This window comes from Podarcis liolepis, assembly GCF_965112155.1.
Source record: "Podarcis liolepis genome assembly, chromosome: 9".
Lineage (NCBI taxonomy): Eukaryota > Metazoa > Chordata > Lepidosauria > Squamata > Lacertidae > Podarcis > Podarcis liolepis.
The window spans coordinates 70512912-70537772 of NC_139564.1; the positions used below are offsets into that span (position 1 = coordinate 70512912).

General features: G+C 43.8%; 2 protein-coding genes across 8 annotated transcripts in view; one reads left to right on the plus strand and one right to left on the minus strand.

Annotated features, from left to right (window-relative positions):
• The first annotated feature begins 5172 nt into the window (after positions 1–5172).
• SOD3 (superoxide dismutase 3) lies at positions 5173–10366 on the plus strand. The gene is made up of 2 exons (XM_083460647.1): positions 5173–5330; positions 8785–10366. Exon 2 carries the CDS (start codon positions 8813–8815, stop codon positions 9551–9553), a length of 741 nt encoding a protein of 246 aa, XP_083316773.1. The 5' UTR covers positions 5173–5330; positions 8785–8812; the 3' UTR covers positions 9554–10366.
• Positions 10367–11012: 646 nt separating this feature from the next.
• CCDC149 (coiled-coil domain containing 149) overlaps positions 11013–24861 on the minus strand; it is a 60933-nt gene continuing 47084 nt past the window's right edge. For 5 of the 7 annotated variants that reach the window (XM_083460504.1, XM_083460500.1, XM_083460505.1 and 2 more), the window contains one exon: positions 11013–16848. In XM_083460504.1, the coding sequence (XP_083316630.1) occupies positions 16268–16848 (581 nt within the window). In that variant the 3' untranslated portion in view covers positions 11013–16267. The remainder of the gene's footprint in view (positions 16849–24861) is intronic. The other 2 variants (XM_083460503.1, XM_083460502.1) reach the window with 1 other exon arrangement.

Consider the following 24861-nt stretch of genomic DNA (forward strand, 5'->3'; position numbering starts at 1 on the left):
TGGAGCTGTGGTTTAAACCACTGTGCCGCTTGGACTTGCCGATCGGAAGGTCAGCGGTTCGAATCCCTGCGACGGGATGAGCTCCTGTTGCTCGGTCCCTGCTCCTACCCACCTAGCAGTTCAAAAGCATGTCAAAGTGCGAGTAGATAAACAGGCAACACTCCGGTGGGAAGGTAAACGGCGTTTCTGTGCGCTGCTCTGGTTCGCCAGAAGTGGCTTAGTCTTGCTGGCCACATGACCCGGAAAAACTGTCTGCGCACCAATGCCGGCTCCCTCATCCTGTAGAGTGAGATGCGCGCCGCAAACCCAGAGTCGTTCGCGACTGGACTTAACTGTCAGTGGTATCTTTACCTTTAAGCCACTTTGAGGCTTTTTTTTGTACAACCAAGCAGTGCATAAATATTATGAAATAAATAAATAAATTTCTTGTCTGCAACTCAAACACAGGCATTAGCCTGCTTTTCACAAAATCTGAAGTATACATTAATAATAATAATAATAATAATAATAATAATAATAATAATAATAATAATAATAATAAATGATGTGCCCCTCCCAAATTATTTAAGTTGCAAAAAATAGTGAATGCCTCAGAATTTTAGTAGCAAGAAATTGGAAAAACACCACAATACCCAATACGGAAGACTGGCAAATCCTAATAGAATATCTGCAGCTAGCGAAAGCGACAGGAAGAGGCCAACCAAAACAACAAGTCTATAAGGATTGGAGAATCTTTAAAGAATATTTAGAAAACTATGGAATAAAAGGAAACATCTTGGCAGAATTAGGCTGATCCCTGTATTGTATAAATATAAGTCTGTAGGGAGGTAAAAAGAAATTATATAAGGAATATGTAACTGTGCAGTAGAACAGTGAGATTAATTGGAAGTCATTTTTAAATTTCTTTTCTATAAATTTTATAATTGTGTTCAATACCAGGAGTATATATGATGATAATTATATTAATTTTCTTATATCTTATAGTGTGGTGGTTTGTTTGATTTTTCTGTTATTTGTTTGTTTGATTGTATGTTTGTTTGTTTACTTGTATGTACGTCTGTTTTTCATAAATGTATTTATTTTAAATTAATAAAGATATATTAAAAACAACAACAGTGAATGCCAGTGGTGTTGAAGAATGGAGCACATAGTGCATATTCCCTCTATCGTTTGCGATTTATAACTGCAGGGGGCTGGACTAGATAGTCCTCAAGATACCTTCCAATTCTACGATTCCATGATTCTAATATTCACCGTTTAGAATAATGGCATGAAGAAACTTTCAAGCACCCACTTGCCTTTGATTGTTCAAGCTGCCTCATACATGATTTAAGTCATTTACCTAATGCACATCCCACACCAACTCTAATGCGGCACACTAATGCTGGTATACTGCCGCTCCAACGTGCACTGCAAAATGAATAGCAGTTATGGCTATTCACACATACAAGAAGAGCCCTAAGAATATTGGAATCCTATGCACACTATGGAAGTCAATCCAATTAATTTCACTGAGAACTACTTCTGAATAGATAGGAGCAGAGTTGGACCAAAAGAGTGGCTTTTCAGTTTTCAGCATTAGAAGAGAGAGAAAGGAAAACTGACTTTCTAAGAGAAAGGCAGTGCAGTATGAGGAAAAAAAAACTCTTTTTGATAATCAGTATTACAACAAAACTAAAGTTTTCCTAATACAATTTTGGGGCTGTGACAGTTTCTTCCCTGTTGCGTGTCGAGGTCCCCAAGCCACCCCTCAAAATAAATTCACAATTCACACATAATTTTGTTTAAGGTTTTTGGCATAATTTTGGCCACAACTTTATTAAAATACATAATCTGTGAGTGGTTGCTTAGGCATTGGTTAAGATTATCTGTCCCCCCGCCTGGGGATGAATGGCTCTCTTATGTATAAATGAATGGTTATTTTAGTATGTATTCCTTACTTCTGAGTAGCTGCTTTTCTTTTCTTTTCTTTTCTTTTTTAATTTATAAATTTTATTAGTATTTTTCCACCCAACAACACGAAAGATATCAAAAAATAACAATACACAAAACACAAAAATTAACATTCAACAAAAAAACAATAAAACAATAAAACCCAAATCCATATCTTACAAGTTAATAATATAAACACTAAAAAGAAAAACAAACATTGACTTCCACCAATCCCACAGCACCTCCTTTATCTCTCATTGTGTCTTCCTGTTTTCCTGTTCATCTCCATCCTAACATCTAAATATAAATCCCTCTTTCTTATCCTTTCACTTCACAAGGTTATTCCAGACTCAGCCAGATTTCTGTCCTCGAACCTTGACTTTTAAGGTATTCATTTAGGCACTCCCATTCTTTTTTTTACGTCACTTTTTGGTTTTTGTCTTATTACATCTGTCAATTTGGCTAATTCTAAGTATTCTGAAAACTTACATAACCACTCTCCCCTAGTGGGTACCTGATTCCCTTTCCAATACTTTTGGAAATAGCACCTGCTTTCCTACACCTATTCCGTCTTCTCTCCCTTCATTCTTCTCCCTTCTGTTCTCTCCCTCTTCTTCACTTGAACCTTCTGGAGGATTCCTAATCCTTCTTTCCTAGCTCAGACATACCAGAGTTCCCTGATCCCTTGGTCTGCTACTTTCTGGTCCTGACTCCTTCCCTGGATGCAACTCTCTAGCATCCAGGCAGCTCTGTCAATGGCTGACCTCACTCAATAGCAAGCAGTTACCCTCACTCAATAGCAGTCTGACCTCACTCAATAGCAAGCAGTTACCCTAAAAAGGAGGGACGTGGGTGGCACTGTGGTTAAACCACAGTGCCTAGGACTTGCCGATCAGAAGGTCAGCAGTTCGAATCCCCGCGACACGGTGAGCTCCCGTTGCTCGGTCCCAGTTCCTGCCAACCCAGCAGTTCGGAAGCACGTCAAATGCAAGTAGATAAATAGGTACCACTCCGGCGGGAAGGTAAACGGCGTTCCCGTGCACCGCTCTGTTCGCCAGAAGCAGCTTAGTCATGCTGGCCACATGACCCGGAAGCTGTACCCCGGCTCCCTCGGCCAATAAAGTGAGATTAGCGCCACAACCCCAGAGTCGGCCACGACTGGACCTAATGGTCAGGGGTCCCTTTACCTTTACCCTAAAAAGGGGAGAGAGCAGTTCAGCCAATGGCTGCAGATCTATGGCTGACAACTGTCCGTGAATGGCAGGCAGCCGAGCCAATCGTTGCTAGGTGTTTCACGGCCCAAGAATTTTGCACACCATGAAGTCTGTGAGCACCTAGAAAGGAATGCTGTGATCACCAATAGTCAGCATGGATTTCTGAAAAATAAGTCATGTCAGACTAACCTGATCTCGTTTTTTGACAGAATTACAAGCCTGGTAGATGAAGGGAACGCAGTGGATGTAGCCTACCTTGATTTCAGCAAGGCATTTGACAAGGTGCCCCATGATATTCTTGTAAAGAAGCTGGTAAAATGCGGTCTTGACTATGCTACCACTCAGTGGATTTGTAACTGGCTGACTGACCGAACCCAAAGGGTGCTCATCAATGGTTCCTCTTCATCCTGGAGAAGAGTGACTAGTGGGGTGCCACAGGGTTCTGTCTTGGGCCCAGTCTTATTCAACATCTTTATCAACGACTTGGATGATGGACTCAAGGGCATCCTGATCAAATTTGCAGATGACACCAAACTGGGAGGGGTGGCTAACACCCCAGAGGACAGGATCACACTTCAAAACGACCTTGACAGATTAGAGAACTGGGCAAAAACAAACAAGATGAATTTTAACAGGGAGAAATGTAAAGTATTGCACTTGGGCAAAAAAAATGAGAGGCACAAATACAAGATGGGTGACACCTGGCTTGAGAGCAGTACATGTGAAAAGGATCTAGGAGTCTTGGTTGACCACAAACTTGACATGAGCCAACAGTGTGACGCGGCAGCTAAAAAAGCCAATGCAATTCTGGGCTGCATCAATAGGAGTATAGCATCTAGATCAAGGGAAGTAATCGTGCCACTGTATTCTGCTCTGGTCAGACCACACCTGGAGTACTGTGTCCAGTTCTGGGCACCACAATTCAAGAAGGACACTGACAAACTGGAACGTGTCCAGAGGAGGGCAACCAAAATGGTCAAAGGCCTGGAAACGATGCCTTATGAGGAACGGCTAAGGGAGCTGGGCATGTTTAGCCTGGAGAAGAGGAGGTTAAGGGGTGATATGATAGCCATGTTCAAATATATCAAAGGATGCCACATAGAGGAGGGAGAAAGGTTGTTTTCTGCTGCTCCAGAGAAGCGGACACGGAGCAATGGATCCAAACTACAAGAAAGAAGATTCCACCTAAACATTAGGAAGAACTTCCTGACAGTAAGAGCTGTTCGACAGTGGAATTTGCTGCCAAGGAGTGTGGTGGAGTCTCCTACTTTGGAGGTCTTTAAGCAGAGGCTTGACAACCATATGTCAGGAGTGCTCTGATGGTGTTTCCTGCTTGGCAGGGGGTTGGACTCGATGGCCCTTGTGGTCTCTTCCAACTCTATGATTCTATGATTCTATGATTCTAAGTGTCAGTGTACAGAATCTGTTACCCTTTTTTTTGTGCTGGGACATCAAATCTCCACAAATTTCCTGCAATCTTGCTTGTCAGCTCTGAGCAGTCTTGGCATTAAGACAACTCTCCCAAGAACCACCAATGGAGAGGCGAAGTTTTAGTTTCCAGACCAACCCCCCCAGTGTTTAAAATTGTCTCTTCAAACAATAACACAAGACTCCTCTCCAACAAGAGAAGTTATCACATAAAGCTTTCAAAACCTAGTTACTTTGGTTGATTTTTTTAAATAATTACAGCACTTTGGATAGGTAAATCAAGTTACATTGCTAAGACGCATCTTAAAAGCGGAGTCCAAGGAGGCTTAATGACAGGAAAAATATTGCCGCCTAGTTGACAGATTCTGTATGAACTCATCAGCAAATTGACTAAACAAAGCCTTCTTTAAATATTTTTCCTCTGTCACTTCATGTTGAAGCTTATTTCCTCTAGTGCATGAAGCAATGAAATATTAATTCTAAAGCATTTCTTTTTCTTTGAATAATCTGCAGGCTTTGCCTCTAGATGGATTTTAGATGACATTTCCCCCTCCTCTCCTCATTTTTTCTCCTAACCACTCCCCTGAGCTACTATTACCTAACTTTTACACAAACAAGCAGAGCTCGGAAGCCCTAACTCAACAGCTGCCTGGAACCTAGACTCGCTTGCTTGTCACCCTTTGCACAAAGAGACTGCACCCAACTGGAAAGTGTTTCGGGAAAACAAATCTTTGCAGAAGGAACCCTGCGCTGAAGGTAGGAGGATCGCAATTACTTTTAGAACCAGCTGAGGATGAAAACAGACAGCATTCTTAGACTGTGTACACACTCCCATCCACCACTGGTTTGGGAAGGAGTTTGCATTCGATTCGGACTCTATTCTATCGTTTCTTATGAAACACTGAGTTTTTATGAGTTTCCCCGCCAAAACCAGCTTCTATCTGAATCGAGAAAAAGAGAGTTCCAGCTGTATTTTAAGCCGATAACATGAACACAGCGTTAGTGTAACGAACATATATTCTCTGCCTATAAAGGCAAGTAGCTTTGAAGGCAGCAAACACATGATCAGACTACTTCATTTGCACTTAGTCTGCTTGTCTGCCTTCACTGTGTATTAAATCCCACTGGGAAAGTCTTGACTTCTTTTTTTCAACTTTTGGGAAAACCAATGCCATTTTGGGGAATGCTGAGGAAAAGGGGTGATCCAGTGCTGTGATATTTTCCCAGCCATATTCAAGAGGGGTTGTGTGTTTGGGGTTTTTTTTTAAAAAAAAAACTGGGACATTGCTAGTTCCATGTCAGAGAATCATAGAATTGTAGCGTTGTAATGGGTCCTGAGGGTAATCTAGTCCAACCCCCCCTGCAATGCAGGAATCAATCAGGTGGTGATAAATTTTACTTTTTTTAAAAAAAATATTTATTACTTTTCCAACAATTTAAACATTACAAAAAAAAGAATAAGCAATGCAATACAAAAACAATACAAAACACTAACACATTAAACTAACAAAACAAAACAAAAACAATTCAAAACACATCAAACAGTTTCAATATCTTATCTTTCATTCACTTATTTCAGTGACCTCCTCACACCTCCCTTTTCTATTCCACTTCTGTTAATTGTTTCAGCAATTCCTTTCCATCTTCCTGTTTTCTATCCTATAATTATCTTAACACATTTTAACCTTATTTTTCCCTTTAATTTTCTATTAATCTATTTATACTTAATTCCTTATAACATTTATACTAAAGCCATATAACTTCATCCCAACATTTTTCTAACATTCATTAATTTTACAGTATTTCTGTAAATAATCTTTAAATTTTTTCCAATCTTCTTCCACCAACTCTTCTCCCTGGTCTCGGATTCTGCCAGTCATTTCTGTCAATTCCATACAGTCCATCAACTTCATCTGGTGATAAATTTTACAACCAAATATATCCTGTAACTAAGCTGCTATAGAGAGGTAGTGAAGGATCCAATCGGGCAAGATGAGGGAAGAATGGAGATTGGATCTAATGAATACTTTTGTTATTACCTCAGAAAAGACATGGGCATAACACAGCCACCTAATATGTTTTCGGCTGAGGGATCTGAATTTGAGAAACAATTGGGGTTTTTTAAATACCTCACCCCTGTTTAAAAACCAGAACACCCTGTTCCTGTAACATAAACATGACATTCTTGAGATGGCCCAAAGACAGCTCTAAAATGCTGAGCTGTGAACCAGAAAGTCTTCCAAGTTCAAATCTCACCTCAGTCATTAATATTATTGTCTAGGTCATGGGTAGGCAAACTAAGGCCCGGGGGCCGGATCCGGCCCAATCGCCTTCTAAATCCGGCCCGCGAACAGTCCGGGAATCAGCATGTTTTTACATGAGTAGAATGTGTCCTTTTATTTAAAATACACCTCTTGGATATTTGTGGGTCTTGCTTGGTGTTCTTACATCAGTAGAATATGTCCTTTTATTTAAAATACATCTCTGGGTTATTTGTGGGGCATAGGAATTTGTTCATTTCCCCCCTCCAAAATATAGTCCGGCCCCCACAAGGTCTGAGGCACAGTGGACCGGCCCCCTTCTGCAAAAGTTTGCTGACCCCTGGTCTAGGTGTCCCTAAACAAGGCGCAGTCTCCTTTACCCCAGTGGAGGAGCGGTAACATCACCTGCGTAATTGCCTTCTAAGGATTGAGATCGCATATGTGAAATAGTTTCATAGAACCATAGAATGGTAGAGTTGGAAGGGACTCTAAGGATCATCTAGTCCCAACCCTTTGGAATGCAGGAATCTCAACTAGATCCTACGTGACAGATGGCTAACCAATCTCTTCTTAAAAACCGTTCCACTGCCAAACAGCTCTTACTGTCAAAAAGTTCCTCCTAATGTTTAGTCGGGATCTCCTTTCTTGTAGTTTGATTCCATTGTCGAAACAAAATAAAAAAAATTCCTTCCAGTAGCGCCAACTAAGTTTGTTATTGGTATGAGCTTTCATGTGCATGCACACTTCTTCAGATTCTTGGTTTGAGTCTTATCCTCCAGAGGATAGGACTCAAAGGTCAGAACCTTTTCCAGCCGTGGGCTGGGCCACAGTCCCTCAGACCTTGTGGTGGGCCGGACTTTTTTTTTTGGGGGGGGGATGAACAAATTCCTATGCCCCACATAGGAGATGCATTTTAAATAAAAGCACACATTCTACTCATGTAAAAACACACTGATTCCCGGACCGTCCGCAGGCCGGATTGAAAAGGCAATTGGGCATTACTTTGTCCATATGTGGTGGTCCTGTACCAAGGTGAAGGTCTTCTGGGATATCATCTATAATGAATTAAAAAAGGTATTTAAGTATAATTTCAGTAAAAAAAAAACAGAGGCATTTCTATTGGGATTAATTGGCGAGGAATTTTTTTAAAAAAAGATGTAAATTTGTTTATGTATGCCACAAAGGCTGCAAGAAGTCTTCTGGCCCAAAGATGGAAGCAGCAATAACTTCCCACCCCGGAAGATTGGCAGATAAAGATGGTGGAACTGGCAAAGTTGGCGGGAAAGATATGAAATCGGCGCAATGAATTGTTTCAAAAGTACTGGAGCAAATTTATAATGTATTTGAAAGAAAATTGTAAACATCTGAAAACGTTTGCAGCTTTAACATGCAATGTTTGGTAATGTGAAATTAAGGAGCTAATTTACATATAAGAGGGTGAATGTTAAAAGTTAATATAAGGTAAAGAAGTGGTTATAGAGATGCGAAGGATTTGATAAAGATATGTGGAAGTTAGAAGGAGGGAGGGAAGGAGGTTGATGCTCTTTCTGAGCAACACTGTAAGTTATGGATTTATGCAATGAAAGTGAAATGTAATATGGAAAACTCAATAAAAATTATGTTTAAAAAAAGAGAGAAGGCAATTGGGCAGCATCCGGGCCCCAGGCCTTAGGCTGCCTACCCCTGCTCCAGAGCAAGGGAAAACAATCTTGCTCCATCTTCCATGCAACAGCCCTTTAGATATCTGAATATGGTCATCATGTCTCCTCTTTACCACATTAAACATGACGAGTTCCTCCACCATTTCTCATAAGGCTTGGTTTCCAGACCCTTGATCATTGGTTGCCCTCTTCAGCACAATGTTATAAAACGCTATTATTATTTTTCCTTTGGCATCGGTGCTCTTACCAAAGCCATTGATGCCACTTTTCTCTGCATTCTTTTCATAGCCCTTTGCAGGTTCCACGTAACTCCGCCATGTTCTCGCTGCTGTTTCTCGCTACCGTCGTGGCCCTTTGTGTAACTGACGCCCAGCCGAATGAAGAAAATGCACTCCAAGACCTGCAGAAAAAAGTCAACGACCTGTGGCTGAGTTTGCTGTATCCGCAGCTGTACGAGGATATCGTGGCCTCCAACCGGACTGCTTATGCCTCATGCTTGGTGAAACCCAGCCCCAAAGTAGGTGCGGACAAGCCACAGGTGACAGGACACGTTCTGTTCAGGCAGGCCTACCCAAATGGGAAACTGGAAGCTATTTTCAACTTAGACGGCTTTCCGGCAGGCGCCAACTTATCCGGGAGAGCGATTCATATCCATCAATACGGAGACCTCAGCGATGGCTGCGACTCCACAGGCGGACACTACAATCCCTTCAAGGAAAACCACCCTCGTCACCCTGGGGACTTTGGGAACTTCTACTCTAAGGAAGGCAAGATTAAAAAATATAAGGCTAATCTCGTGGCCACTCTGTTTGGCCCGTACAGCATCATAGGGAGATCGGTTGTGATCCACGAGCAAGAAGACGACCTGGGGAAAGGCAACAACAAGGCCAGTTTGGAGAACGGCAACGCGGGCAAGCGCCTGGCTTGCTGTGTCGTCGGAACAGGCACCAAAAACCTGTGGGAAAAGCAGTTCCCCGAGGTTAAGGAGAAGAGGAAGAAAATGCTCACGACCAAAGAGGCAAGCAGCAGCTCGCATGGCGTTGCTGCTAAACCGTAGGAAAGCCTTCTGGTTCTTTTGAGAAAGTGTAAGAGACGCCTTTTGCTCTGTCGTAGCGCTCCGTTCCGTAAGCAGATTAATAATAAAAAGTAGCGGCGTATGATTTAAAGGCTCAGGCTTGCTCCCCCCCCCCCCCGCCAGCTCTAAAGTTTATCCTTGATATAGTAAGGACTGTACGCTTCGCTACTGAAATCTTGAGCAACCCTGCTTATTGTGTGCCATATCTCTTAGGGGGGAAATATCAAGAACAAGAAAGCTGGAGGAAGAAACGGTAAAAATAAATGTCTCCAACTAAGATGGTGTGCTCTGTTTTCCTATATACCTGAAACGCATAAAGAAAATACTTCCCTTTCAACTGTTTGAGGATGGGCTGGCAGAGAGTGATAACAGCTTTCCCCCCCAGAGCTCAGGTAGGAGTTTGTGTGTTATTTCTATTTTAAAACTTCAGATCCATTATTTTATTCTGCTTATATTTGCAGGTTTTACTTCCTAACTCTTTTTAAGCTTCTTAGCTGGTTTGAGTTATCCACAGTCCTGTAGCTGTGTCACACTGTTTATATTTGAAGCAAGTGTTTCCAAAAACATTCCTGACTTTTTCTTCGTCACTGAATAAATATTTGGGAAAGTGTGATTTGAATCACTTCTGGTTAAATTGTGTAATGCTGTTTGTGCAATGTTGATAAATGAAGGGGGATCTCTTTCTTCATGCTTTCAAGAGTGACAAAGATGCCATGAACTATGCCACAGAAGCACGGCAATGTAGTTTTGTGCAGCTGTTGAGAGTACTGAACTAATAAAATAGAGCAAAATACATTTTTTCATTCCAGAAGTTGTTTTGTTTTTGCAGTTCTGAAAAAAGGTTTCTGACAAGCGTTCAGAGGGCAAAATCTAGGTGTGTGGTTTTTTTTTAAAAAAAAAATCAACAAGTTTTTCCAGTGACAAATTCAAGAACAAGCAAACTGGGAAAAATATGAACTTTAGAATGTACTGCTGTACGTGTTTATCTCTTAAAACATTTGACCAGTGATCTGACAAATACACACATAACCTGACACCGCTTCTTAAACTTTGTTCTAAGCGATTGTGGCTTACATTTCTTTCTATATATTTTTTAACGGAACCACCACATTATTCTAAATATGTGAGGATGCTTGGATAGGTTCTGAATTAAAACCCCACTATTGCCTGGATCTTTTGTGGCCAGAATCCTGCAGTCAAACTATATACCAAGTGAGAGCTGAGGGCAACTAAAAATTGGGTTGCTGCTTCAGCATGTAGAATAAATGTCAAAGAGAACAGGTATACCCAGCTCATGATACTCTCCCCTTGTTATTTGTACTGAAGTTGCACAAAGCACTTCAAAGTACACAAGCAGCTGCCATGCACCAGAGTTTAAGACCAAGTGAGTCACAGTCATGTTATAAAAATGAAGTTAAAAACAACACAAAATATAGATAAATATATTAGGAAATGTCTTTATTACAATTGACAAAATATATATATTACTTGATGACAGGGTTGCAATGAAAGCAAGGCCTGCAAATAAATAGAATACACATTTTTAAAGGAAATTATTAACCAGCAGCAAAATTTTATAAAGCAATTTATTTAAGGTTTTTAAAAAACATGATTTCCACCCGATTTATTAAAATACATTCTTGAGAGCTCTTGACTTAAAAAAAACTTCTGGTGAATTATATAAAATGCCCTGTGCATAAAATTAGCCTCTACTACCAAAAGATTGTTTTTTCCTTCAAAAAGAGGTTGTTTCCATGACCATTGAAAATTTGCACGGTTGAATGATTTATCAAACACATTTTTAACGTAAAAGAGTCTTAAAATGTAACATTTGGGGTTTCCCCCCGACATTACAGTGTTCATTGCCTTTTGCAGAAAGATGCGAGGGAATCCTTAAAAGAAAAGCTTTAAAGAAACACCTGAACTTATGAAAGGAGTCTTAATTTCTGAGAGCCTCCAGAACTGATAAAAATGAAAAACGAGTCCTAGTGAGAGAAAGAAACAAAAAGCCAAGAAGAACTTTACATAGCAGAATCGTAAGACTAGACTTATTTCATTTTACAGCTGAAGCCTGATAATCACAGCCCTATGCTGGGTTCTGTCTCTTTCTTGGTCGAACTGGACCGAACCTTTGAAACTGGATTTTATTTTTTTCTATCATGAATGGCAATATTCACCCCACAGCCACCCCCCCTCCCGCTGAGTGAACACTCAAATGTCCTCATAGTATCCATGTCCCAGTGTGAAAAGCTTACCCCCCCCCCCCCCCGTGAAAGAGAATGGCAGCTACTCGTTTTATGGGAGAAATAATGGAGCGCATTCAGCAACACTAGGAAGGTTCAGGTGGAGCAGGCTAAAGCTTTCCCCTTGAGCTGGACACACTATCTTCATTGCATCCACACTCCCACCGCACACTGGAGGACAAAGTCCTGCGACAGAGAGCCCGCTGTAATTCCCAGTGAAAGCTATAAATTGTGCAGGGAGGTTTAACAAGTACAAGGAGCACTCCCTTGTAGCCATTTAACTTCCACTGGGAGAAGGGCTTCACTGCACGAATGCCGGAATAAGGCTTAGGTTGCAAAGGGATGTTGGGGAACTTGGCATGTAAAAATAATACGTAGATCCACTGTGGTGCACTTCCATGTTCAAAGGTGGTTATCATGGAGTTGGAAAGGGCTCCTGGGATCATTTAGTCCAAGCCCCTGCAATTATATACAAGTGATAAGGGGACGGCCAGGCTTCATTACCACTGGCACGGACTGTTTTCTGCAACTGAAAAATATAGAGATGCAAGTGCAAATTTATGGGGCCACGTACTGGTTTCAACCAGCAGCTAAATGAATATAGCTGCAATGCTATAATCTGTGCAAGTGGCAATCAAAAACAAACAGGAAAGCTCTCTAGGGTTTTTGATAGCAAAGAATTAAGTCCCAACAAGGAAGCACGACTGATACTCATAAGAACCTCTGCAATAAATAGCATCAACTGTGCTGCTCTCAGATAAACAAGCCAATGTTTTTGAAACTGAAGGCTGCTGCTATAAGCACAGTAAGAGCACAGGGGGACTTAAAAAGGTAAAGGACCCCTGACAGTTAAGTCTAGTCGCAGACGACTCTGGGGTTGCGGAGCTCATCTTGCTTTACAGGCCGAGGGAGCCGGCGTTTGTCCGCAGACAGTTTTTCCGGGTCATGTGGCCAGCATGACTAAGCCGCTTCTGGTGCAACTGAACACCGAAACCAGACTTACTTGTGAGTGAACATGCGTAGGACTGTAAGTTAGGTCTAAACTAGATGTCGTTGGATGTACCACCACTTTATCAGTCTGCCATCTCTTCTCTGTAAGCGTAAGACATGGAATGTAGCCCACTTGACCTTTAAATGGTTAAGGAAGCCAGCAAATCAAAAATTGGAATCGAAGGAGCAGAAGAACGGAGAGAAAGTAAACCAGGAAGAGTGTTATTGACAAGAATTCAGCTATAACATGGAGCCCTCACATTACCTGATAACCCCCCCCCCCAAATCTGTATCACCAGAAGTCTAGATATAAGATTACACATAGTTACAGTGAGTGGCGACACTGGAAGTAAAGAAAAGAGGGAACGGACTACTTCATGGATTTGGATAGTGACTGGGTTTCGGAAGTTCAATTATCACTTAACCTGCTATATCCCCTGTCGCTCTTTGCAACTGTGTAAGTAGTCACTGAATCACCCCCTGCTCTTTGGATTACTGAAGTTTTTAGATCACGGGGTTGAGGAATGTTTATTTTTAGAGAGCAGTGTATCTGTTACTAATACCTTAATAGCTACATGCATTGTTTAAAAACTTGGCTTGCTTCTTCAGGCTTGTACTTGCTTCTACACATATATGACCTTAATTCAATCTCTCCCTATGATAGCATCATTCCAGCTCACCGGAGGCTACTGAGCTCAAATGCAAACATTTCCACTAGCGCAGCTGGGCTCCAAACTAGACGCTACATAAAAAATGCAAATGGCAGCCCTCACTCCATAATTTAAAGCAATGCAAAACATTGGCCATTCATGGTGTGAACTTGTTTACGTTAAGCTGCACTCCCTACTTGTCTATTTTTTTCTGCGCTAGGACTTCATCAGCATTAGCTGTAGCCCTTATCAAGGCTGTGACAAAACCAGAAAGAAATATATATCTTGAAATGAACATTGGGGTGTGGAATGTCTTATTTATGATGAGCAAAATTCCAGAATTTCATATTCATAAGTTTGGTGCATATTCATTACTCTTCCCACTGTATCAGTTTTGTCATTCCTATAACAACAAATCGAGACAATAAGGCTATCTGTTATTTTACCAATAAAAGCACAAACGCTGTGCCGAGTCGATAACATTGTCAGCTACTCTATCAATAAAAGCAACAGTACCACAAATCCAAGAGATAACGTAATCCTGCCCCTTCTCCTCCGCTGCACTATGAGGAATGAAATTATGCAAACTAATAAATGGTTTCAACTTTTTTTCATATTAATGCAAGAGACAAAAGCATTTAATTTAGAATAAACCAGTGTTGCTCAAAAAGAATGGGATGCAAATAGCAGAGTGGTGCAATGCCCAAGATTAAGGGAGTGTTTAAGGAACACTGCAGAGTCTCTCTCTCTCCCCCCCCCCCTTTCCTCTTAGAACAGAGAAACTGAACGGGTTGAAAAAGTAAAGAAAGATTGAAACAAAACTCTCCGGCTTTGAAAACGCTGTCATTTGTTCTGTGTCCATGTGGAACCGTTCCACAATCTTTGGCCTAAAAGGAGTCTCCACGTACTGTAGAAAGACGCCTAATGACTTCCTTGTTCCTTGCTGTACTGGAAGAAGAGCAAGCTGTACAGAGAGCTAGAGTGAGAGCGATCAAATGGGGTTTTTCTAGCAGCCAAACATTTGTTAGAACCAGTACTTGTTCCAGCTGGCTGGAGGATCCTGGAGCTCTGTTCAGGGTTCCTCCTGGTTCCAAGCCTGGGGTACAATCTGCTTGTCCACTTGGAGTCCCTTCGTCAAAGCAACACTTGCTATCTAGCTCAGCCGACTTTCAAGATTTGGGTCTGCCGCTGCTTCCAGCACGAACCTGCTAACAAGCAGCCTCTAACAATGTGCGGCTGGCAGGTATTTATTTTGTAAAACTAAGGCTCAAAACAGGAAGGATTTCCCTCCTTTCTTATGAACGCCATTGTTAAATTTGGATTAATCCGCTCTCCAATTGGTTTTAAGTTCTAGGAGTGAGAAATGAACACTTACAGGCAATTAGGTTCCCAAGCCAGCAGGAAAATTGCCTCTACGGCTGGAGGCCCAGGCAAGCTCTACAGCTGCTGAGATTGTTTCTTATTGGGGGTGGAGGGGGGGAAACCAAACCAAAAAACACAAAAATCAGGCCTCCCTTTAGCTCCACAGCTGCAAAATATCCACAATAAATATTACACAGCCATTGTCCTACCAGGAACCGCAAGGAAACACTTCAGAATCAGTGGAAGTAGGCTATGGAAAGCTTTGCTCAGCAGTCCCAGGAAGCCCTAAAGACTCTCTCCCACTGGAAGCTAATTGATTGCCACCACGGGAAGAATTGAAGAGAGAAAATGGCTACGAAAAAAAGAGTAATTTCAACTATTATCCACAAGGCTAATGGATCAGAAGGGAAAGAAAAATATATACTTCCCTTCTGCACAGGTGTACCTTTTGAGCTTAAACGCTGCTCAAATGAAAGCAGAGAAGGCATCCGGCTTCCAACTCTCCCCTGGTTTAAGCTCAAAAAGATGTCATTCTGACACGGAAGGAGTTCATTTCTAGGCCAGACGAACTCCATTTGATACAACCCAAAGTATGAGCCATAAGAGAGATGTGGGAAGTCAAGAACTGAAGTTGCAGAAAAAGTAGAGAGAAGTGGAGAAAGGGGGGAAGGAAGAGGAAGAGAGCGAGAGCTCACAGTTTGCAAGGAAGATGGGACAGAATAAGGGGAAAGAGAGAGGGATGGTAGCACATACATGGCCAGCCTTGTCAATACGCTGTTGTGCCTTAGTACTTACTGGAAAAAGCTCATTCAAAATAGAAACAGCAAAATAGGCTGTGTGTTTGTGTGTCTGCAAGTAATTAATCCGATGACCAGACACTGTGTATGTAAAGCCACCAGTTATATCAAGGCAATTTGCTGTTTAGTATTAAACTGTGTGTGCCAGGAAGAATCACCCCCCACCCTGAGAAACCAAAAGCTTGTTCATTGAAGCCTTTATGTTTTACCACTTCTGATTCTGTCGGCTTCACCAAAGGCAACTCCCCCCCCCCCTTTGACGTTCCAGGCTCTTAAGATACATTCAAACAGGCATGGCACCAAAAATTATACATACTAAAGAGACAGAGATGTAACTGACGTGATAAAGCATAATGATGGGGTGCTAAGTCCCATTATTCTCAATTATGTCACTCTATCTAATAACGTTAATCGCAGCAAATAGCAGAGGGCAAAATTCTGAAAGCCATCATTTTAGTCTTGCTCCTTTTTTTCACATTTCTCTAGGGTATGTTTGTTTGCACATACCAAGTGTTGGGTGTGTGTGTGTGTGTGTGTGTGTGTGTGTGTGTGTTAGGGGATCTTTCTCGACAGACAATCAAGGAAGCAGCTGGGAGAAGCTTGAAGAGACTGGGGACACATCCTTTCTGAAAACAATCCCACGGTCAAAAAGAGTCACGGTGAGCCCAGATCAGGAGCACTGTCTGTAACTGTCACAGCTGCAGGTACATTATCTGGAACGTCACTGAAATCTGGAGTTGGGGGAGTCTGCTTTTCATCATCCTCGGCGTTCCCTGTGTCACCGCTTTCATCCTTTTTGTCACAAAGATTCTCGGTGTCGCTTTCCGAGGTTCCTGTCTCTTCTTCCACGGCCTGCTTCTCGTTTGTGTGTTTGTTCTCCCGGAGGTTGCAGGGCTCTGTGGAGTCAAAGGGAGGAGGGCTGGGCAAGGGGGATTCGCCTTCGGATGAGCTGCTGAGCTCTGGCTGACCTGCTGCCTGGCTCTCTGTCAAACATTCTGCTCTGCTCCCTTCCAGCTCTGCAGCTGCCTGCTCCTCTGTCAGCTTAATGATTTCATTCCCAAACCCATTTGCACCGTCTTCCTCAGAAGGAAACTGGGGTAATGATGGATGAAAATGATTGGTTTTGTTACCGTTGTTTTGGTTTGTGCAGGAATCATCAGAAACTGCAGCCGTTTTTTCTGGGAGTGTCAATTCTGTTTTAACCGCGCACGTTTCCTCTTCTTCTCTGGTTTCTTCTAGAAGAGAAAAATAGGGAAACATCACATTTATGTAGATATAAAGCACAGTTCCAGGTTTGGAGGGGACCAAGAAGCAGGCACCTCCATAACACAAGACAGTGAATTGTCTTGAAGCCTGTCCTCAGGCATTACACCCTTTTCATGAATGCCCTCTTTAGATATTTTGAACTAAGCAGGAAAGGTCTCATCCACAATACGGCCTAGGAACCTCGTACCTACGGGACCGCCTCTCCTGGTATGTCCCGCAGAGAAATTTACGGTCTGCAAATAAAAACATCCTAAAGATCCCAGGCCACAGAGAGGTTAGGTTGGCCTCAACTAGAGCCAGGGCTTTCTCGGCCGCGGCTCCAACCTGGTGGAACGCTCTGTCACAAGAGACTAGGGCCCTGCAGGACCTGACATCCTTCCGCAGGGCCTGCAAGACAGAGCTGTTCCACCAGGCCTTTGGTCAGGGCGCAGCCTGACCCCCTCCTCTGGCAATCTGCACAAAATTTTGCTTGATGGTTGCCATTAATTTGATTTTAATTTGATTTAATTAATTTTAGAATGAATGTTTTAGAATGTTGGACTATTTTGACTGTTGTTAGCCGCCCTGAGCCCAGCTTCGGCTGGGGAGGGCGGGATATAAATAAAATTTATTATTATTATTATTATTATTATTATTATTATTATTATTATTATTATTTAGGGGCAACAGTATAAATCTCAACACAGAGGATTACACCCTTTTCATGAATGCCCTCTTTAGATATTTTGAACTAAGCAAGAAAGGTCTCATCCACAATGAGATGTAGGGGCAACAGTATAAATCTCAACGCAGAGGATTTGAAGATCTCTTCCTTCAGACAATACTCAGAAGAATGAGGAGGGTTACACACTATTCAATCTTTTCTTATTGCTGCCTTTGAACGTCCAAAAAAGTCTCTAAGAATGACCCAGTCCTTAGTTTGCTATTTCACTCAATGGGTCAGTTCAGATGTAACAAGAACAAGTGTTGTGTTCATGCATTTCCTGCCCCTGGATCAGCATCTGGTTTCATATCCTGGTAAGTGGTCTTGAGATTAAACCACAGTTTCCCAGTTCAAATATAATGGTTTAACAAACTGTGGTTTAACAAACTCCAGGGAGTTTTAAATTGTGACACGCAAGAGAAAGGAGGAAGAAGTGGGTGGGCATATAATTCTCAGCCTAAAACTCTATGGTTTGTTAGAGCAATTATCAGTACATCTGACCTAGCCCAGCGGCTCACAATGGCATTTCCCATTCAATTCACTTTCCCACTTACACATTACTCTCAGAAGCATCTTCTATGTGGCTCCTTCAAAGTTACTCCACAGAAAACACGTGCCAATGATTTCGTTCCTCATCCCACTACATTGTGATCTCTGTCCTGCCGGGACACCAACCCCATGGAAGCGAAGAATATACCCAGCCTTGCCATTTCCAAGAAGCGTGGGAAGAAGTGATGAGAGAAGGAACTAGACTAGACCTTAAATTTTCAGGAGGGGGGAAGTTTAGTATAGTAACAAAGCTGAACTGACACTTACTTGAATTCATGTAACACACTCTTTAAAAAACAAACCCCAATTACATTGAGTCTGAAGACAGCCTGAAGTTACAGTCAAGATGTCTGAATCTCTTGAGTATTAATTAGTATGACCACCGTTTAAGTGCTGTATTTTTAATATTTGGGGGCAGATAAAACAGGGGTGTGTGGAGGAAAAAATGAAAAGGAAAAACAAAGTCGAGGGACAGAAAAAGTATGAGAATTTAAGGGAAGAAAGTTTTATTTCCCATTGGAAATGCTAACTGCAGAACAGAACTTAATAAATAATAAACAAAGGATAGCAAAGAGCATCACAGTGTAATGAGGTGGTTGGGAAGGCTCTATTTCTGCCACTACCTTCTGTATGTTGCTCTTCAAAACAACTTGAGAATTCAGAAAGCGCATAGGATAGAGGTTTTCAACCTTTTTGAGTCCACAGCTCCCTGAACCAACTACATTCTTTCTGCGGCACCCCTGTGGGGCTCGGGAACTCATTTATGTCACCCCTTGCCTGCAGAGGTGGCAGCCTCTCACCCTTTTTCAAACACCCTCCCTGGTCTCTGAGATGCCCCCCCCCCCCCGCCCTCAAAGAGAGGTGCCTGCCAGAGGCACAATTTGCCTGCGGAGCTTATAGCCAGGGCTGCTGCAATAAACAGCCATGCAAGCCTTGAGGAAGCAGAGACTTGAAAGGGTGTCAGATGAGGGAGGGAAAGAAAGAAAGAGGGACAGAGGCCAGTGTTGCCCGCAGGACCTCTGGCCATCATTCAAGGCACCCCAGGGTGCCACGGCACACTGGTTGAAAACCACTGGCATAGGAAAACCACTCACAAACTGCAGCACCTCAGAAAACAAGTGCAGGATCTGCATTTTGAGCCCCCTCTTACAGCATTAACTCTCTCTGTGTGTAAAGCTAACAAACTCCAACTCTGAAGAGTTCCAATTTCCCATATGCAGAGCTGTTTTGAAGGGGGGCGTTTTGACATCTGATCCGACTCAATTCTGAAGCAGAGAAGGTCTTATGAGAATTGTGCCGAACCCTAAACCCTCAGATTTCGTGTTCCCCTTAACAAGTTCTGATGCCTGAAAGCTGCTGCGATTCTCAGCAAGCTGAATTCAACATTCAACACCTCTTGTGCACTCTGGAAGAATCGCAGTGCACATGACACCGATTTGGGCATTCAGTTCCCCAATGTGATTAAGAGTCACGTGAGGAAGAGCAAAGAAAGGCTGGCTGGCTGGCCCCATCCCCTCCGCCGTGTCCCCAATATTTGGCCCTCCTCCTGCTCGCATGCTAAAGGACCGAATACTTGCAGCAGGGAGCCCGCTGTACTCATCAGGGCCGACCCACCAATGAGGCAAGGCGAGGTGACCGCCTCAGGCGGCAGCACATCTGGCCTCCAAGGGATGCCTCGCCCGCTGCTGCTGTGGGTGCACTCCTGCCTTGTTCCTAATAAAAAAACTTTATCCCCCACTTGTTCCTGATGTAGGTCTTTGCCTTTCTTCCCTGGCCAGTAGGGCCCTGCCATTTTCTGCTATGCCTCAGGGGCCAAAATGCCTTGGGCCAGCCCTGGTACTCCACAGGCTTTGCTGTGAATAAGAAACATTATTTTACAGGATTCTAAATCTAGCACAGAAGTTTCCATGAACTACCACAGGCTTCTTCTTTCCAGCGCATGGAGACAGGTGGACCTGCAGATCTGACAGAAGGAGTAAGGCTAGCAAGTGCAGCTCTGCTCTGTCTCATGCACTTTTAATGGAGCAAGAGGACCTGAGCATACACAACACATAGATCTACTATTTGGGTAAGTTCACATGTGATTTATCAACAGAGAATAAATTATGATTGCAAAGGTTGATTTGGTTCCATGAACTTGGCTGAGGGCAGCATGGGTAACAGGAACAAGCTGCCTGCGTGATCTCTCTTTATCCACAAGTTCCACTACATAGTTGGCTCCAAAAGAACAGCCAAGCCTAACCACTTTTAAGATGAAAATCCAGCTCATTCACGGAATTAAAAAATAAAAAAGCGTAACTTTGATCAGATCGGAACAGCCACTGAAATGCATAGGAAGTATGTATTTGCGGACCCTCACTTCCCATTTCTGTGTATCTTCTATTTATTTTAAATCATTTACAATCTACTTATAGTTATTATACGTATAGTCTTATTATAGTTATAGTTAAAGCTATGGTTTTCCCAGTAGTGATGTATGGAAGTGAGAGCTGGACCATAAAGAAGGCTGATCGCCCAAGAATTGATGCTTTTGAATTCTGGTGCTGGAGGAGACTCTTGAGAGTCCCATGGACTGCAAGAAGATCAAACCTCTCCATTCTGAAGGAAATCAGCCCTGAGTGCTCACTGCAAGGACAGATCCTGAAGCTGAGGCTCCAATATTTTGGCCACCTCATGAGAAGAGAAGACTCCCTGGAAAAGACCCTGATGTTGGGAAAGATGGAGGGCCCAAGGAGAAGGGGATGACAGAGGACAAGATGGCTGGGCAGTGTTTCCGATGCTACCAGCATGAGTTTGACCAAACTGCGGGAGGCAGTGGAAGACAGGAGTGCCTGGCGTGCTCTGGTCCATGGGGTCACGAAGAGTCGGACACGACTAAACGACAACATAATATACTTAATATTTTAAAACTCTCTAAGCAGTGTACAGTATAATATTCTGTAAGAAGTATCCTTGAAGATTCATCTTAAAACGAATAAAACAGTGATATAAAGTCATACAAAACAGGAATTAGAATTTATTCATATACAGTGGTACCTCGGGTTAAGTACTTAATTTATTTCGGAGGTCTGTTCTTAACCTGAAACTGTTCTTAACCTGAAGCACCACTTTAGCTAATGGGGCCTCCTGCTGCCGCCGCACCACCAGAGCACGATTTCTGTTCTTATCCTGAAGCAAAGTTCTTAACCTGAAGCACTATTTCTGGGTTAACAGAGTCTGTAACCTGAAGCGTATGTAACCCGAGGTACCACTGTTCTATCCCAAACCTTTCCTGCCACACCATTTCAAATTCCAATACTGTGATCAGAATTGACTGTGCAAAACTGAATAGCAGTATGCAAAGTAACCACATGCTCATATTATTAAATGCTGAATTTCTAATTTTCTTAGTGCAAAATGTGTGCTTAATATACAAACAGCCTTGATTATAGCTGATCCAAATGCATTAAGATACATGGGGGACCTCCAGATCAGACTCCGAGAGGGCAGTAAGGTGTGGAGAAAAGTTTGCTTACTTGTTAGTTTGATGGAATGATTGTCCCTGGAGCCTGTTAGATAATTGGGGTTAGTCTGCTTGCAATATTTTATGATGGAATGGTTAATAGGCTACTTCAAATTACGCTTATTTTCTACTAGAGGAGAAAAGAAAATCAGTTTGCCAGGTTCATGGAACTAAATCAACCTTGGAGTCAGATTTTATCTGACATTGCAATAGATTAATAATTAAAAAAATCAAAGAAAAGCCATGTTCTAATTACTGTGAGGAAGTAGTACGAACTGTATGCTGTGCATCAGACCTGCGTGAATAAGAATTAGAAATGAAGGCCAACATTGTATGAACTTTAAATAGTGTTGGCCACATATAAATAAAATATTTGTATTTTTCCGTTCAGACTTGCCTATTCCCTTGACTCATGAAGACAATAGCTGAGCTGCGGGAGACAATCAGCTAACACTGCCTGACAAGGAACTCTCTGCTCCCCAACCCAGTCAAATTGGAACTCTCATCCCCATGCCAGTGTTTTCCTGTTTGTGCCCGTTTTTGGTATACCCATAATGTGTCTCGACTTCCTCGATTGCTAATTTTAAATTCAAGGAAATTGCAAGTATGGTTGGATGAAAATCTGCTTTATTTACATACTTGGGAGTAGCTAGAATACCTCACCCCTCCGACAATCTGATAAATTCTTCTTTAATCTGATCTAAACCAGTCCTTTTGACCAAACATGGATTTCTACTGCAAGACATCCCATACCGTATTTTTCGGACTATTGGACGCACCGGTCCATAGGACGCACCTAGATTTGGGGGGGGGGGGAAATAAAGGCAAAAAAAAATTATTCCCCCCCCCCGCCAGGCGCGGGGCTGGGGCGGGGAAGCCCGAGCTTCCCCCTCCCCCAGAACGGGACCCAGAGCCATGCCGAAGCTGCGCGCAGCTTTGGCATCGCTCTGGGAGCTTGCGGGGCTGGGGGAGGAGGAAGCCTTCTGCCAGCCTCCAAACCATGTCGGGAGACAGCGGGATGGCGCGCTGCGCCTCTCCCGCTGTCCCCCGAGTTTGCGGGGCTGGCGACGGGGAGGAGCAGGCTTCTCCCCCCTCCAGCCTTCTAGACAAGTCGGGGGACAGCGGCAAAGGCGCGCTGCGCCTCTCCCGCTGTCCCCCGAGTTTGCGGGGCTGGCGACGGGGAGGAGCAGGCTTCTCCCCCCGCCAGCCTTCTAGCCAAGTCGGGGGACAGCGGGAAGGGCGCGCTGCGCCTCTCCCGCTGTCCCCCGAGCTTGTGGGGCTGGCGGTGGGGCTCTCCTGAAGCCTGGAGGTTGTGGGGCTGGTGGGGGGGAGAAGCAGGCTTGCTTCTCCCACCCCCAGCCTCCAGATCAGGTCGGGGAATAGCGGGATGGCGGAGCGCCGCCATCCCGCTAATCCCCGACCTGATCTGGAGGTTGTGGGGATGGTGGGGGGGAGAAGCAGGCTTGCTTCTCCCACCCCCAGCCTCCAGATCAGGTCGGGGAATAGCGGGATGGCGGCGCTTCGCCATCCCCCTATCCCCCGAGCTTGTGGGGCTGAGGGGGGGGAGAAGCAGGCTTGCTTCTCCCCCCGCCAGCCTCCAGATCAGGTCGGGGAATAGCGGGGTGGCGGCTCTGCGCCTCCCCGCTGTCCCCAGCTTTTGGGTGCAGGCTGCTGCCCGCAAGCCTTGCGAGCCCGCGGGACATCCCGCCGGGCTTGCAAGACTTGGGATAGCTTCCTGAAGCCTGGAGAGCGAGAGGGGTCGGTGCGCACGGACCCCTCTCGCTCTCCAGGCTTCAGCAAAAGCCTGCATTCGCACCATAGGACGCACACACATTTCCCCTTCATTTTTGGAGGGGAAAAAGTGCGTACTATAGTGCGAAAAATACGGTACATATCTTGACTCAATCCCAGGTAAACATGTATAGGTTTTCAGCCTGTGTTAACACATCCCTTTTACACTTTGCACAGAATGAGGTGATATGATTCTGGACTGCACTACCTCAGACCAGAGATGGGGAGTCAATTATTTTTTTTAACAGTTATCAACATCAGAAAATTTCTTCTGCAAGAAGCTACCACATCATGGGGAGGGCTATGCCAAACCTTTCTCCCTGATGTGGTGCTTTACTTTGTGCAGGGACTTTTCTGAAGTGACGTCCTGCCTCTGGGCTAAAGCAGCATGACTCAGAATTCTATCCCTTCCAGACCGCCATGCCATTGTGCAGTCTCTTTACACCGCAGTGGCAGCAGGCGAATTACTACAGCACGGCTACGACAAGAGCAACATGAAAAGCCCCAACCCGCATAGGAGGAGTCTGTTCTGCCGTTCCTACTCTTGCAAGTGATCACCCAAATTCTGGATTGGATCGTGCAAAAAGTAGGCACTCTGTGTTAGTTTCTGTTCTTATCACTGTGCAGCTGCTTGGAGTCACAAGGCTCTGTTTACATTCCAGAGACCTTCCAGGCTGTTGGAAGTCTCACGGGAGAGGAGACGGGATGTGACGTTAGTGGTTTCCTGTTCCTTTGTTCAGTTGCTCTCTGCTTTCATAGAGAGAGGATGTCTTTTCTGTCTGCGTAGCTTAGAAATAAAACTCTCTGCAATGTAGCCCAAACCTCTTGTCTCTTTCCTGTGCTGGAAACTCTGCTGAAGAATGTGCCTGAGGCCTTATCAAAGGCTCAGGTTGTTAAACACGTCAGGAGGCGATTCCGAAGGACTCGGGGGAAGAAAATGAGCTTTATCAGCTTGGCCGAGCGGAGATCCTGACACTCTGTTGCTCTCCCATCTTCCCAAGACAGTGACTCGCTGCTGCTTACAGAGAGGGGCAAAGTTTGGGAAGCTCACTGTGGTGCATGGTGACAGGAGCTACAATGCTGCACCATAACTCACCCTCTTGGTAGGTGGCAGTGACCCACGGTGTTGGAAGCCAGGACATAGATGTCAACTTACAGATTTGAAAATAAGGGACCAGCAGCCTTGAAAATAAGGGATCAGCAGCCAAAAGAAGGGATTTTCTGGGCACAGCTATGTTCAACTTCTGAGCCCTTCTGAGCCAAAGGCAGAAAGCCCAGCCAGCAGCCAAATGAAGCCTCATCAATAAGGGACAGCAGCGGGACATGGCGCTGGGATAAGGGACTGTCCCGCCAAATAAGGGACACTTGACAGCTATGAGCCAGGAGAGTGACAGACACACACACACACACACACACCGCTGCCTCACCAGCCACCAA

Excerpts from the sequence above, each read along its gene's own strand:
- SOD3 (XM_083460647.1), top strand. The coding sequence starts at position 8,813 with ATGTTCTCGCTGCTGTTTCTCGCTACCGTCGTGGCCCTTTGTGTAACT.